The sequence below is a fragment of the Zophobas morio genome, unplaced genomic scaffold, assembly GCF_036711695.1.
Source record: "Zophobas morio isolate AGI-343-1 ecotype UQ-CSIRO unplaced genomic scaffold, CSIRO_AGI_Zmor_V1 ptg000004l, whole genome shotgun sequence".
Classification (NCBI taxonomy): Eukaryota; Metazoa; Arthropoda; class Insecta; order Coleoptera; family Tenebrionidae; genus Zophobas; species Zophobas morio.
The window spans coordinates 19511190-19525085 of NW_026972109.1; the positions used below are offsets into that span (position 1 = coordinate 19511190).

The 13896-nt window shown below is 34.1% G+C and overlaps 1 protein-coding gene across 2 annotated transcripts in view; it reads left to right on the plus strand.

Moving 5' to 3' along the window:
* The window catches only part of Dcx-emap (Doublecortin-domain-containing echinoderm-microtubule-associated protein), a 50269-nt gene that overhangs the window by 24730 nt on the left and 11643 nt on the right, over window positions 1–13896 (plus strand). For both annotated transcript variants that reach the window (XM_064076893.1, XM_064076885.1), the window contains exons 3-5: window positions 12918–13106; window positions 13216–13567; window positions 13617–13755. In XM_064076893.1, coding sequence (XP_063932963.1) covers window positions 12918–13106; window positions 13216–13567; window positions 13617–13755 — 680 coding nt within the window. The remainder of the gene's footprint in view (window positions 1–12917; window positions 13107–13215; window positions 13568–13616; window positions 13756–13896) is intronic.

Consider the following 13896-nt stretch of genomic DNA (forward strand, 5'->3'; position numbering starts at 1 on the left):
ATTCGAATTATTAAGGAATCAGATGGAATTTCGAAACGGGATGTTTACGGATTATATACCCAAACATATCCACCACATACTCGTAAGTGTAGAAGGGTTTAACCAGTTGCTATAAAAATTTTCAACTGCCAACTGCATATTAAGATAACAATGTTTTATAGCCCTCCTAAGCAAGTGGTAAAACTAATATCTTTTTTTATGTAATCAGTATTTACGCCATTAATAACTAGCTTTTTAACTTGCAGATTGTAAACCTTTTATATTACTTCTGATAAGAATAGGGTAATCAGAATAACCGATATAAAAGTTTTATTGCTCTTAGACACGTTTAATACACTGTAGAACCTTTTCAAAGGCATAAAGTTAATAAGTAACTGTTTCTAATTTTATGGCAATTTGTTAAGCATTTTAGAATTATTTCCTAATTATGAATGCACTTGTGATATTACTACACAAAATTGTAGTTTTCTGATCTGCTTGACAACAACGTAAGCAATAATTTTAAGATAATTGGTTATCGCTTTAAAATAATTCCATACAACGAAAGGTTATAAGAATTTTGAGAAACTTAGACTACCGTGAAGATGTTAACAATAGAATTGTAGAACTAGGTATTTTGACATTTCTCAGATTGTATATTTTTAATTGTGAAATATGTAAACACAAACATGCATTATAAAAAGGAAAATAGCACAGCCATGACACACGACTAAAACATCAAACTACTCTTCGACTTTTAGGACTATCATCTTCAAAAAATTCATTTAATGGATGCCCTTCCCATACAAATTCAAAATTTACCAGGTAAAATATTTTGTCGAGGAGTTTTAAAATGTCTAGGGAAAATTCAGTGAGTCATTACATCAAATATCTCCATTTAAATTTTATAAAATAACATACCCCTGCACTTGTGCTTTTGAATCTGTGTTGAATTTTTGGACGAATAAATAAATTTTAGTCAATGTTTTGATAAACTTATTTTTTATAAATATTTTTGACCGTAACACTTATGGGTAAAGTAAAAAATGTACACAGGTAAATTATTCAATATCACACACAAAGACCGTGTTTTGTTATGCATGTCATGAATAAACAAACTTTAATAAATATTAATAATAATAAACGATAATAATATTAATAATATAAATATCAAGTTAACTTTGCAACTATGAAATACAGTAGGCTTTACACTTTTTTATTTTGTATTCCAAATGTCACTGTACTCTTAAAGCATGGCTTACAAAATCGAATTACGAAAAGCAATATATGAGTTGGTTGGTCAAATGGCCAAACGTGAAATTGTAACCATTTTTGAAAATAAAAATATTTCAAAAACAACTACGCATTTATCGGACTATAAAGGAATGTGTTAATTTGCAAAAAAATGGTTGACCACGAATATTGAGTAGGAGAAGACTGGAGAGCAGTGGCGGCTCCTCAGAGGAGGCAGGGGAGGCTGAGCCTCCTCTATTTTTTGGAGCTGAGTTTCCTCTAATTTTTTTCGATGAAAGAATTTATATTTTTGTAGACATTTGTTATTTTTCAGAATATTTTCTTGGATTTCATTTACTTTCATCATATATCAGGTTAAAATGTCGGAAAAATTTATATTTGCGCCCTCACAATCATAATTCACATTCACACCACTCCGCGTTTGGTTTCAGCGGCAGAGGCTTGCTAGCCGCTAGCAGGGATGTTGCGAATATTCGCATCCGCATCCGCAAATGCGGAGGTTCCGCATTGATTTGGACATCCGCATCCGCATCCGCAATAATCAATGCGGAACTCATGCGGATGCGGATGTAAATGTGGTGCAAGTCGCGACAAGAAAGAAATTAGTTGGAGCCGACGAGTGACACATAGCGTGCACTCGTGATGCATTGACCAATAGGAAGACAAGAATTCTACTTTCGGTGTTCCGTTTTCGCACATCAGAACGTGTTTAGTCGGGGTTGCGCGAATTGTGAACGTTTTGTTTTTGTGTTATTGGACAAGTGAATCTACAATGGCACCAACGATGCAAAGTGAGATTTGGACTTATTTTAAACCAGATGATGATCGAAATAAAGCTCAGTGTATAATATGTAATAAAACATATTCTCGCAAGGGTCGTACCACTTCGTCTTTGAAAAATCATCTGATTAATCGTACCGAATTAAAAATTTTATCTGGAATAGCACGCAGATTTTTATCGCCTCCACCAACTAGTGTTCCCAGTGAACAGTTATTTAGTAGTGCAGGATTAATTTATGAACCTCTGAGAAATAGACTCGAATCTGAAAAGGCCGCAATATTACTTTTTATTAAATATAATTCAACAATTTTTAAATTTTCGTACTAAAAATTTGTTTATTAAATAAAAATATTAAAAACCCCCATTTTTTTAACTGATTTCTGTACATATACTAAGTTTCTTAAAAAAAAACTTGAGATCCGCATCCGCATCCGCATCCGCGGATGTGAGCTCCCAAAAATCCGCAGCCGCATCCGCGGATGTTGAAAAATCTGCATCCGCAACATCCCTGGCCGCTAGCCTCCGAACGACGATGCATCTGATTAATGAGACGGTAACCTTGACGCACCGTCAGTGGGTATTGCATTCGCTAAAACGTTGACCGGACTGCCGCTCCAAGCCGCTAGCCTCCGGCTAGTTCATCTCTTTTCAGATCAAGTCGTACAGATAACTTTATCTCTTTCTTATTAGTTGGAGCAATCGGGTGTAAGTAGGAAAAAAAAACATTGAGGTGGTTTCGCGAGCTCCCTGTTCAGTGGTGGTGGTGTTTAGGCTTTACGTAGGTAAGGGTATAAAAAGGAAGACCAACACCATCACTCCCATTAATGGTATTGACAGTTACAATTAGAAACAAAACAGAGCATTTCATGAAAATAATTATAATAAAACTAAATAGTTAACGACTTCGGTTTTAAGAAACAAATTATACTGCTGGATTGTGTATTATTTATAAGTGATAAACTGATCAATCTTCCGCTTGGGGTAAAACAGGCTATAATAATTTACAAAATTTGTCACGAGCTATAGAAAGGCATGAAAAATCACAGGAACACATATTTTCTTCGATTAAATTAGAAATGCTTGGTAAGCAAAACATTGCCAATAATTTAGATTCGGCTCATAAAAGGGAGAACTATTACGAGAAAATTGGTGAAAATTGGGCAATTTTGAAAAGACTAATCGATGCAATATAATTTATCTGTCAACGCAAGAGTGTTCTTTTCGTGGGCATGACGAAAAAAATTATTCAGATAATAAAAGATATAAAAAGTAGTGTTTTTCAAATTTGAGCCTCCTCTGAAGAAAACTTCACGAGCCGCCACTGCTGGAGAGATTGAAAGCAGCCGTTAAAGATAAGGTGGGAAAGTCTGCAAGAAGACAATTCAGAGTTTCTCATATGACAATTTCTCGAGAATTGGCCAGAAGCAACTTAAAATATCGCAAAAAGAGTTAAGTGTCCAAAATATACTGCTGCACAACTGGATAGAATTCCAAGATGTTAATTTTTTCCCAAAACTTTTGTTACATGCGTTATTTATTATTCATTAAATTTTGAAACAAATTTTATTGAACGATATTAATGACCGGCATTCAGGCAAGACTTCTATCATTACGGGTACTAAGACCAAGTAATGATATTGTTTTATTATTTCTAAATCGGTATAATTATTATTACTAAAATTATTACTTCTTAAAAAACCTAATTTTCCATGCATTGTTTTCTTGCTCGCTATGCTATTCTGTATTTTTGGCACTTGTAATGTAAATAACTATTAAAAGTCACATGATAAATCGTACAAAGTCAGTAAGCAATTTATTTCTGACAATGTTCAACAAATGATTTACCAGTTTATAGTTATGTTGCTTATGTGATATATGGAACAATACGATTATTACCTACGTCTACAATGTAAAGTTCGCTTCCAAACGCTAGCCGAGTTTTATCATCACATGACTATGACAATAATGTTTTAAGTAGTTCACGTGTAACATATAAAATCTCACCATATGTAAATAAATGAGAAAATGCATTATTTATGTTAGCAAGAATTACGATAATCTAACACTATCGTACTTGTGATCACATAATAAAACAGGGCCTTTGATAAATTACTAGTACAGGCAGAAAAATTAATAGTTATTAAAAACGTGATTCTAAAATCAGTTACTTACATTGAAGTCCACAACATTAACATATTTTTTAAGCAAAAACAGCATTTATAATAGTTTTTCTAAAATTTAAATTTCTTATGCTTTTAAAATCCAAAGACTCACAACTTAAATAACTTTTTCAACTTTTTCGCTACGTAAGATATTGTTGCAAATTTGTTTATCAACAAATTCTCTTTGTTGTGCAGGAAACAATTACATACTTTGTTGTAGGTTGTAGTACTAACACTAAAAACATATTTTTCTGTTTTGTATCTCAAAGTCAGATAAATCATCTCGAATTAATTCCTCTTGGTGTGCTGGTCCTCGCACGTCAACTTCTCCGCAGCGCATGAAAGGAAATTGCCGATAAAGCACACTTTAATAATGATCTCCTTGTCTATATTTATAATTTTTATGGTGTCATAATTTGATTTTATTTTTGGTGCGCCACTAGCAAGCTCCGCAAGGTAGCAGCTAGATCGCCCAGATTGGTGGTGGAGTCGAGCTCTTATTTGGCACGTGACCTCGTCCACTTACAAGATAAGCTGACCACATGCACGCACGATTGTAAACACTTGTATACCCTCCGCTCCAGAAAAATCTGTTTCGCGTTATGACAATGTACTAGGGTGTATTAATTAGAATACTATGTGGATGAATATGTATGAGTTGGACACCCTTTAAATGGACTCTACCATGGCACAATCAGAAACTTAAAGAAATCAATAAGAAAGTAACGCTTCTTTCATTTTTCTGCCACCCCTCGTAAATTGAAAATGCACATTTCCTTAATGGCTCCGACTGACCGCACCTTATTATAAATCGAACTGGAGGATTTGTATGCAATCGTTTGCATGATTGAAACGGAGCTTTACCTAGTTTGTGCCCCAATTCTTCGCTGACCACTAGACTACTATGTAAATGTCGCTGCGTCTGATCTAGATAATGAAGAAAAACTATTTATATCATGTGCAGACATGAAAATCAACAGTCGTTTTCTGGACAAGAGCACGAAAATATAAAAATCGGCGATTGGTTGCTGGACGTGAATAAATCAACTTGACAACTGACCCGGATTGCATTAATATCCATTATTAAAATACAGCCTCGAAAGGGACAAATCGCACGCAAAACTAAAACCTTCATTTTTTATAACACTAAATTATCCTTGGAACTACTTATTCTCTACTAGCACACTGAAACAAATACGCGACACAAAAAGCGCTTTTCGCCTCACTTTCCTTTCATCTCGTAATTACTGCGGCCTGCACTCGACAGTTCTGTCGGGATTATCATAAACTTCAAAGCCCTGTTTTATGATCCCTCGTTAGCCCTTTCGAATTAGCATTCGCTTGGACATCAAGTTTTCAATGAGCTTCTAAGACTCTTGAATAAAATCACGAATGTAAACAAAGTCGGTCGGTCGGCATGCGAGCTTTAAGCTTTCCTACTAACACGCTGGCCATATTGAGGGGAAAGGGAAATGGCGATTTCAAGGACATACACTCCGCTCTCGCTCCGGTTTCCTGAGCTTTGAGGTCAGTGCCTGTCATTAGGAGACACGCCATTTGATTTTTGGGTTTGTCGAGATAGAATTTTTCCGAAGGAATTTATTAGGAAAATGCAGCCTTGGGTGGAGCGGAAATTTAATGACGAAGTAGGAGGAATTTAATTATTTTGTCGGGAAAGCATGGGGAATGACCAGCGCAACGTGTTTTATGATAACAAGGACAAAGGAAGTTGGGGATCCCGTCATCTGCATTTATTTTCATTACATGAACTTTTAAGATTATTTAGGTAAAGTATTTTCTCACATGTTTCGTTAAACCAAAGTTTTCCTGCTGTTTTATGCGTTATGCTTGTTTGACAGTGTTGGACCCGACGACACTTCTATGTTGAAATAAGTTTCAGATTTATTTAACATGTTTACATTTTTCATTAACTTTATTAGTTAATTTGTGTCTATGTTTCAAGTGGTTATTTTTGTAGTTCCTCTCGTTTCTAATTCTTTTAACGACTACTTTTTTATCTTATTCTGTGTTTTCTTTTCAGTACAAAATTCCTTTTCCTTTCGTAATAATAATTAATCCACACACCTTTTTCCTCCACTTTCGTTTTATCTGCCTCTCCTATAATTTCCTTATACATTCTACATTTTTATGTAGGATCCATCCCATCTAACGACTACTTTCATGTTTTCTCGACATTTCATGGCTCTTGGCCTCCCGTTTCCTTCTGTCTATGACGACAGACAGGCAGACGTGCCTGTGTCGATTTTTATTACACAAATAATCTCCCAAACTATCAGTCCGATTGTTGTCAAATTTTAAATGTAATTTAGGAATATCATGTAGATGGTAAAGGGACCACTAAAATTTATCTAATTATCACCACCAACAATTTGATGACTTCACCTCAACATTTAAATTTTATAAAATAATATGCTCCTGTACTTGTGGTTTATGAGTCTGTCTTGATTTTTCTATTACAATTACTTTACAAAAATCTTTGCGCAATATTTGTAACGTGGTTAAGGCGTTCAGCTTCAACGTTCCCGCGTTCCAATGTTCGAATCCCATCCTCGTCAACATTTTTTAATTTACAGGGGTTTTCATAAAATAAATAAAATTTCGCAAAATAATTTTTTTTAATTTAATGTAAATCAGCTTGATTTGTTAGACTGTACGGCATGGGAAAATTCTGTCTAAAGAACGTTAAACCACTTTTTTGAAGTTCAGATTTTGCTTCTAAGTCCAATATAAAATTTATATAAATAATCCAGCGAATCATAACATCATTTCTACCAACTTTCAGGTTCATTTGACATTTCACAGCTCACAGAATAAGAAAACATAGGTTTGTCCTTCTACTTATTTGTATGTGTTTGTCCGTAACCTATATAAAATATACTAGTATTAAGTCTAGAATTCTGACCGGTCTCTTTCTGGGATCGCCTCACCGAACACATCTGTTTGGAAAAATTGGTCTAAGGTTATATAGACAAAACTTACATGAAGCTACGTTAAAGTACACAGATAAAGAAGCATGTTATGCCTATATTTTAATTAGATCTTCCATGACAAAATTTTGTTATGACGTCGTCAACATTTTAGCAAGGACACTTAAGTGTATCAATTTGAATAGGTGCAGTGTAATACTAAAAAAGACAGTACTCTCAAATTTTCGGGAAAATAGGAAAAACCATTCCTGATTTGATCAATTAAAAAAATGTGGCCCGGCATCGATCCTTGGAACTCTCGTCTGCGAAATGAGGACGTTACTGATACACTACGAGTGTGACTGTTGTGTTCGTATTATATACCTAAAGAACAAGATGATTTAAACATAAAAAGATATAAAAAGTAAGTAAAAGAGTGCTTCGACCCAGGGACGCACGGATGGAGTTTTAACTCTGTGTTATCAATTTATATAAATTATACACGTATACGCGGCGAAGTCATTAATTTTCGCTTAAAAAATAATAAACACCAAAAATATGTTGCATTTGTATTTTTTGATAACACGACGATTAATGATGATAATTATGTTAATTAAAGTAAATATCCATGTATTGTCAATTGTTGTTTAATATAAAATATACTTTTTTTATTTATTTATCATATAGAAATATCTAATTATTACAATGATATTGTAGAAAAATATAGGGCGGCGATACATCAGACCGGTGTCGGTGTCGGTGTCGAACTTGACATCCTATTCCGGCGCGCGCCGTATACGTGTTCTATAATACGAAAAGGAAGAAGTTAAAACTCCAATCATAATAAACAAAATCGAGACAAATTTATAAACCACACAAAATTTAAATGACTTTTACTAAAAAACATTTAGTGTAGGCGTCATCAGTCTGCTGGTGGAAACGATTAGACACATTTTGGTTAGCGTTTTGCCATCTGCATTGTACTCATAATAACAACTAACAATTTGACGACAATTGGTCCAGTAGTTTTGGAGATTATCTGTCTAAGAGAAATCAACACAAATGACAGGCGACAGACAGAGGGAAACGGGAAAGCTATTTTTTATCTTCTAGGGTCTTGAAACATCAAGAAAACAACCAATCGCCGAATGGGTCCTATTACAATACTTCATTAGCTTACGCTCGGGTAGCGAAGAAGTTATCCAAATAAAATCAAACTCACTTAAATTTGTATATTCAACCTGTATTCAAACTGAATTACAACCTAAGAGAACAAATAGGTTATTAGAACCATTTGGAGAACAACTAATTTATATAATATAATGTAGAACAGGAAAAAGTAAGTCTCCCTTCTTATCTGTCTATCGTCTGTTAACGATTTTATTAGACAGATAATAATCTCCATAACTACTACATTGATGAATGTTGTGATGTTTCACAAATATTTTAAGAATATCTTTCAAGTACACTTACCAAAATTTGTCTGACCATCCCTACCAAAAATTTAATGACGTTATTTTAAAATTTCGCTACAAGTAAACCTTGTTTAAAATGTGCAGAATAAAATGCTAATACCTATGACAAGATTAATCCACCTCTAATTTTAACCTCACATGAGTAAGTCTACAAAAAATCAGAATTGTAGAACAAAAATTGTACAATTCAACCACTTGCAAACCCGTTTGCAGGAAAATTTTGTACCCGCCTTAATATGATTCTCATCATGGTAAATCTCGAAAAGTAGATCGTTTATTAACCGTTTCCAAAATTTAGGAACGTCACCTCAAATTTTTGTGCAGTATCTCATTTTTTAAATTTACCAGCTGACACGCTTTTTTTATTTGTAATTTATTAATGTATTAAATTTTTAAAAATACTTTTGAGGATTATTTTAAACACTATAAAATTTGTCAAAACAAAGATCTAGAATCTACGAAACGATTTTTTTCAAAATTGGCAACATACTAGCATTGATTTAATAATATACAGGCTGACTGAAATATAGCGAATCCCTTGAAGATACATTATCTAGAATGTCGTAAAGTATAAGAAAAATATTGAAAAAATTGTGAACTTAAAGTTGGGTTATTTTGCTATGTTTAACAACGAAATTAAATTTTAATGATTACAGTAACTAATAATGAAACGTTTAGTTCATATTTCTGTTCCATGGTAATGTTTAACGTCTATTTCCCTCATAACAGACAAAGTTATGAATTTAACCTGACGATTTGTGTTAAACAATTTTCAACCAATGTATACGTCTTGTAAAGAAAAAATAAACATCAACATTGATGTGTGGTCAAAATGTTTTCTTAAAATGCCACATTATTATTAAGCTAAAATTTTTTCTTACATTTGTTTTAGCATTTAATCTTAACACTTTATTCGAATCGAAAATATAATCAACGTCACACTTAGTTTATGTATATTGTGTTACATAATTTTGTCCACGCCCCTAAAAAAATGAACTATAATTTTCTATTCTTAAGTTTTCGACAATTGCGTCTGATGATGGATGTTAGATATCCGAAATATGTCACGCTATAAATAGACATAAAAACAATAAAAGTGGTTTTGTTTCTAATATAAACCCCAATAAATTACAATGGCCGTTCATCTCCGTTAATCAAAAGTTATAAATATCTTATTTTTATAAAAAATTAATAACATTCCATTTACCAACAAGGTTTACCTACTCCATTAAAGGTATAATAAATATATAATACTATGTTATTATCTTCAAAATTAAAAGGTTTTCACGCATTCGCTACTTAAGGGTGTTCCTGACATTCTGGACAACCGGTACACTCAGGATTATCAGTTCTAAAGATAAATACAAGTCAACTTCACCTTTTATTGTGCATACAAATTTTGAAAAACCGACTTTCTCTACATCATCAACTTAGACATACCTACATACTCGTCAGTTTTAACTGTTCATACGTAAAAATACGAAATATTTGTCGCTTTCTTTACAAGAAGCAAACTTGTATTTTAAGAATGAAAATGACCACCTAATTTTAGCACAAATAAATCATTATTTGGATCCGAAGTGACAGCGCTAAAATAGGTCACAGCATTCCAACATTTTCTGCAAAAACTTCATTACAATATAACCTTGTCATGGATTTTCCGTTAAATGGAAAATTTAGCCAAGTATAACTTTAAATGTGGGGTAATATTCACTACCGCCCACGCTAATCATGATATTTAGTCTGATAAAAATAGCAACAAAACTCCTGAATAATAATAGACTGCAATATAATTTATTTCACCAAAAAAGTTTCTCTGGTGATATGAATGATGGAATAGTTGTGATGACGTATCAGATCTTATACTTTACATTCATGTTTATACAATTAGACATTACATAAACCAAATACAATAAATAAACTTGGATTTTAATAAAAGGGTCTTGCATGACACATGTTGCAAATATTATAACCAACTTTTCTAAATTTTGTTTGCTGTACATTTTACAATAAAATACAAAAGTTCAAACATTTTTCGTGAATCGAGGAAGTTAATAAGCAAGAATTATCGCTTTGCCGTATCAATTAAACGGTCCATAAAATGTAAATCCTCGGAATTTAAAACACATTCATAATCCCAAATACTTGAATATTTGAATGTTAATACTCTTTGAATATTTTGAAGTATGCAACAACAACTGAGTCAGCATTGAATTCAAGATTTTATATTTGACGTTTTTAAACATCCGTTGTGAGAGAGATTAATATAATATCCTAAATAAATTAAACCTACTTGGTAAATTCAAGTTAAATGTAAATATATGATAATTTATGATAAACCCCAACAACTAATAAATATGATTATCCCTCTGAAATATTTTTGTGTAATTATTTTTACATATTTTGCATATCTATGGTGTTGAAAGAACTCACGTCTTTTAAAAGCACGAAAGTTTTAAAGTACGTACAATTCAATCCTCGTGAATACATTAAACTTTTAATGTAAAATTTTTTCGCGGGTAAACAAAATCGTTATTACGACTCTATTTATCTCCCGTTACAAATATTCCATCAATAAATTCCACATGAAAAGATATACATAAAATGGGCATAATTCGCCTCTCCCAAATTCTATTGATATTTACATTAATCCCCAAACTGCTCCCACTAATAAAGGTATCTGCCACAACCCCACAGACATGATTTATTACCTCTAACACCGCACACTTTCCCTCTTTTAAGAAAAAAAACCACCTCGCATCCCCACTTATCACCACCTCCGATAATGAAATCCTAATGAAGAAAAATGCAAATATCCACTCCACCCCCGTCATTACCATCAAATTGACACAATTTTCTTCTCGTTACAACCACTTTTTAATTATGATGACTCCATTTACACTCATTTACATAAAAGTGCAAAGAAATCTTAATTGTTCCACACTTACCCCACATACCTACATTTTCACCTCATTATTATATAAATTGCGCTGCGCCATGTAACGATGTCCTTGCTTCAATTTACTACAACCTGTCATTTTTAAAGACCTTGCCGAAATGTTTACGGGGTGTTTCTGCATCACGATACTTGTACTGAAGTTTCCTAATTTATGTACATATATTATACAATTTCCTTCTGAATATGGATTCTTTACGATATAAAATCGATTCTCAAGGCGGTCATTGCAGTTCCTAATTGCACAGAAAACGCATCTCTGGTGGTTTATGAAGGTTTCTACGTCACTAACAGTTTTACTGCATAATAAGACATCATTCGATAAAATCGTTCATTGTTCTAATAATGGTGGATGCGCCGGGATAGTCATTGAAAAATTATTAAATTAAATTAATTGATAGTTTTCTTGCCAAAGTAAATTATAACTGAACTTATTTTCTTGAAATAATATTACAAACGTGGTTTGTATTTATAATATTCATTTAAAGACATCGAAATAATCATTATACTTATTTAGCGGAAAATCGTAAATACATCTGCAGCAATAAAATTTTATTTAGTTCTGTCGTTAATTCAAATTATAGGTGAAACTATTATCTTTAAATAATGTTGCAAATACGGTTTCGTATTAATAGAACTCATTTAAGGACTTCAAAATAATTATTGCTTTGCACAAAATGGTGAACGCGCCGGGGCAAAATTTTTAAACTAACTTAAACTACATAATTTATGTTCACTTACACGTAAAATTATCTTATCGAAATAATTTTGTAAATACGGTTTTGTACCAGTTTTTCAAGATTTCATACCAAAAAAGCCTGTCAAAAATCCTAATAAAATTTGATTTGTGCGAAAAATGGTGGATGCGCCGGGTCAGCGCAAATCGTGATTTTTCACATAAAGACCTCGTCTACTTTATATGCAAATAGCTAGCATACGTTGTGGCCCTTTAAAAGCCAAAAACATTTTCCGATATGAAATTAAAGTCGGTCACGAAATGCAGCCCCTCTCAAGCAACCCTTCATTTTTGACCTTGAGCTATCCCCTCCACTTCTTCATTAGCACAATCAGTATACATTATTTATCACAGTTACAATCGTTCGTGTCAAACCTTCGGCTCATTCTTTCTTCGTGTCCTGAGCGAGCAACTCCACTCGACTTGTGTTCAGAATTTTCTTTTATTTTTTGTTCGTCGTTGTGAAATTTTCGTTTCACAAATGCTCGATTTTAACTTAGACGAAGACACACCTTTCGCTGTAGTGACGGTCCCCACCATGGTTAGTGTTTTTCCGAAACGTGACATACTGCCATTGATTGGTGTCGATTTCATGTCGCGGATTTTTCTTGAAACAACACGCGAATGCTACAACGTGATTTTTGCAGGCTGCCAGTTACGGAAAGAAAAATGGGATTTGGTACGCCGCCCCCGGGGGGCAAGGCTGGAGCAAAGCCACCAGCAGGAAGGCGTCCATCGCGGAGACGGACGCGCCGCCGCCGGGAGGCGGCGGCACCATCAAGCCCAGCTCCGGCAGGGTGATCCGGATCATCAACAACATGGACCATACTGTACAGGTAAATCGAGTTTCTTTCGCAAGGTAAAAGTTATTATAAACGAGATCAAGGGGCGATAGCAGCTTTGCATGCGAAAGAAATATTGATAAAAACGTAGAGTTGTTTATAGTGCCGAGTTCTTCTAAATCTTCGTACGTCGCAACCTTTCGAAGAGGTGCTGGAAGACTTGGGGCAGGTTCTGAAGATGAGCGGTGCTAAAAGGATGTATACGGTGTCAGGGCAAGAAGTGCGCAGTTTTTCGCAGTTAAGGAACGAGTTTGCCGATGTAGATACTTTTTATTTGGGAGTTGGGAGTGTGGGAGGTGGTGTGGGGGGTGTGATGTTGTCGCCTGTACGAAGAGCGAGATCGCGGGCACCTCAAACAGCCATCGTAGAAGACATTAGTAAACAAAGAAGGTCGAGGAGTAAAAGTAGACCGCGAGCTTTGTACGCCCCAGAAAACGAAATCGTTCGAAACAACGGTAAATCTCGCTTTCTTCTTATTTAGATCAAGCTGATTGAAGTTTTTAGATTATACTCTATTAGAAGTGCTAAAAGAAGAGCCGGTACGAGTCACTATTAAAGGGTTGAGGAGGACGTTCTACCCTCCCATTCATCACGCCCCAATGGACAACTCTCCCCCCGACAAGAAAATGCAACTAGAATGGGTGTATCCTTTTCAAATCACTAAAAAGTAGCATGTCTAGATGCAATTCTTCGCAAGGAAAGTGGAAAAAGGCGGACCCGCTTTAATACTGCTTTAATGGAAGTTTAACGACCATTCTTTAAACTTATTGTTTGCTAAAAATAA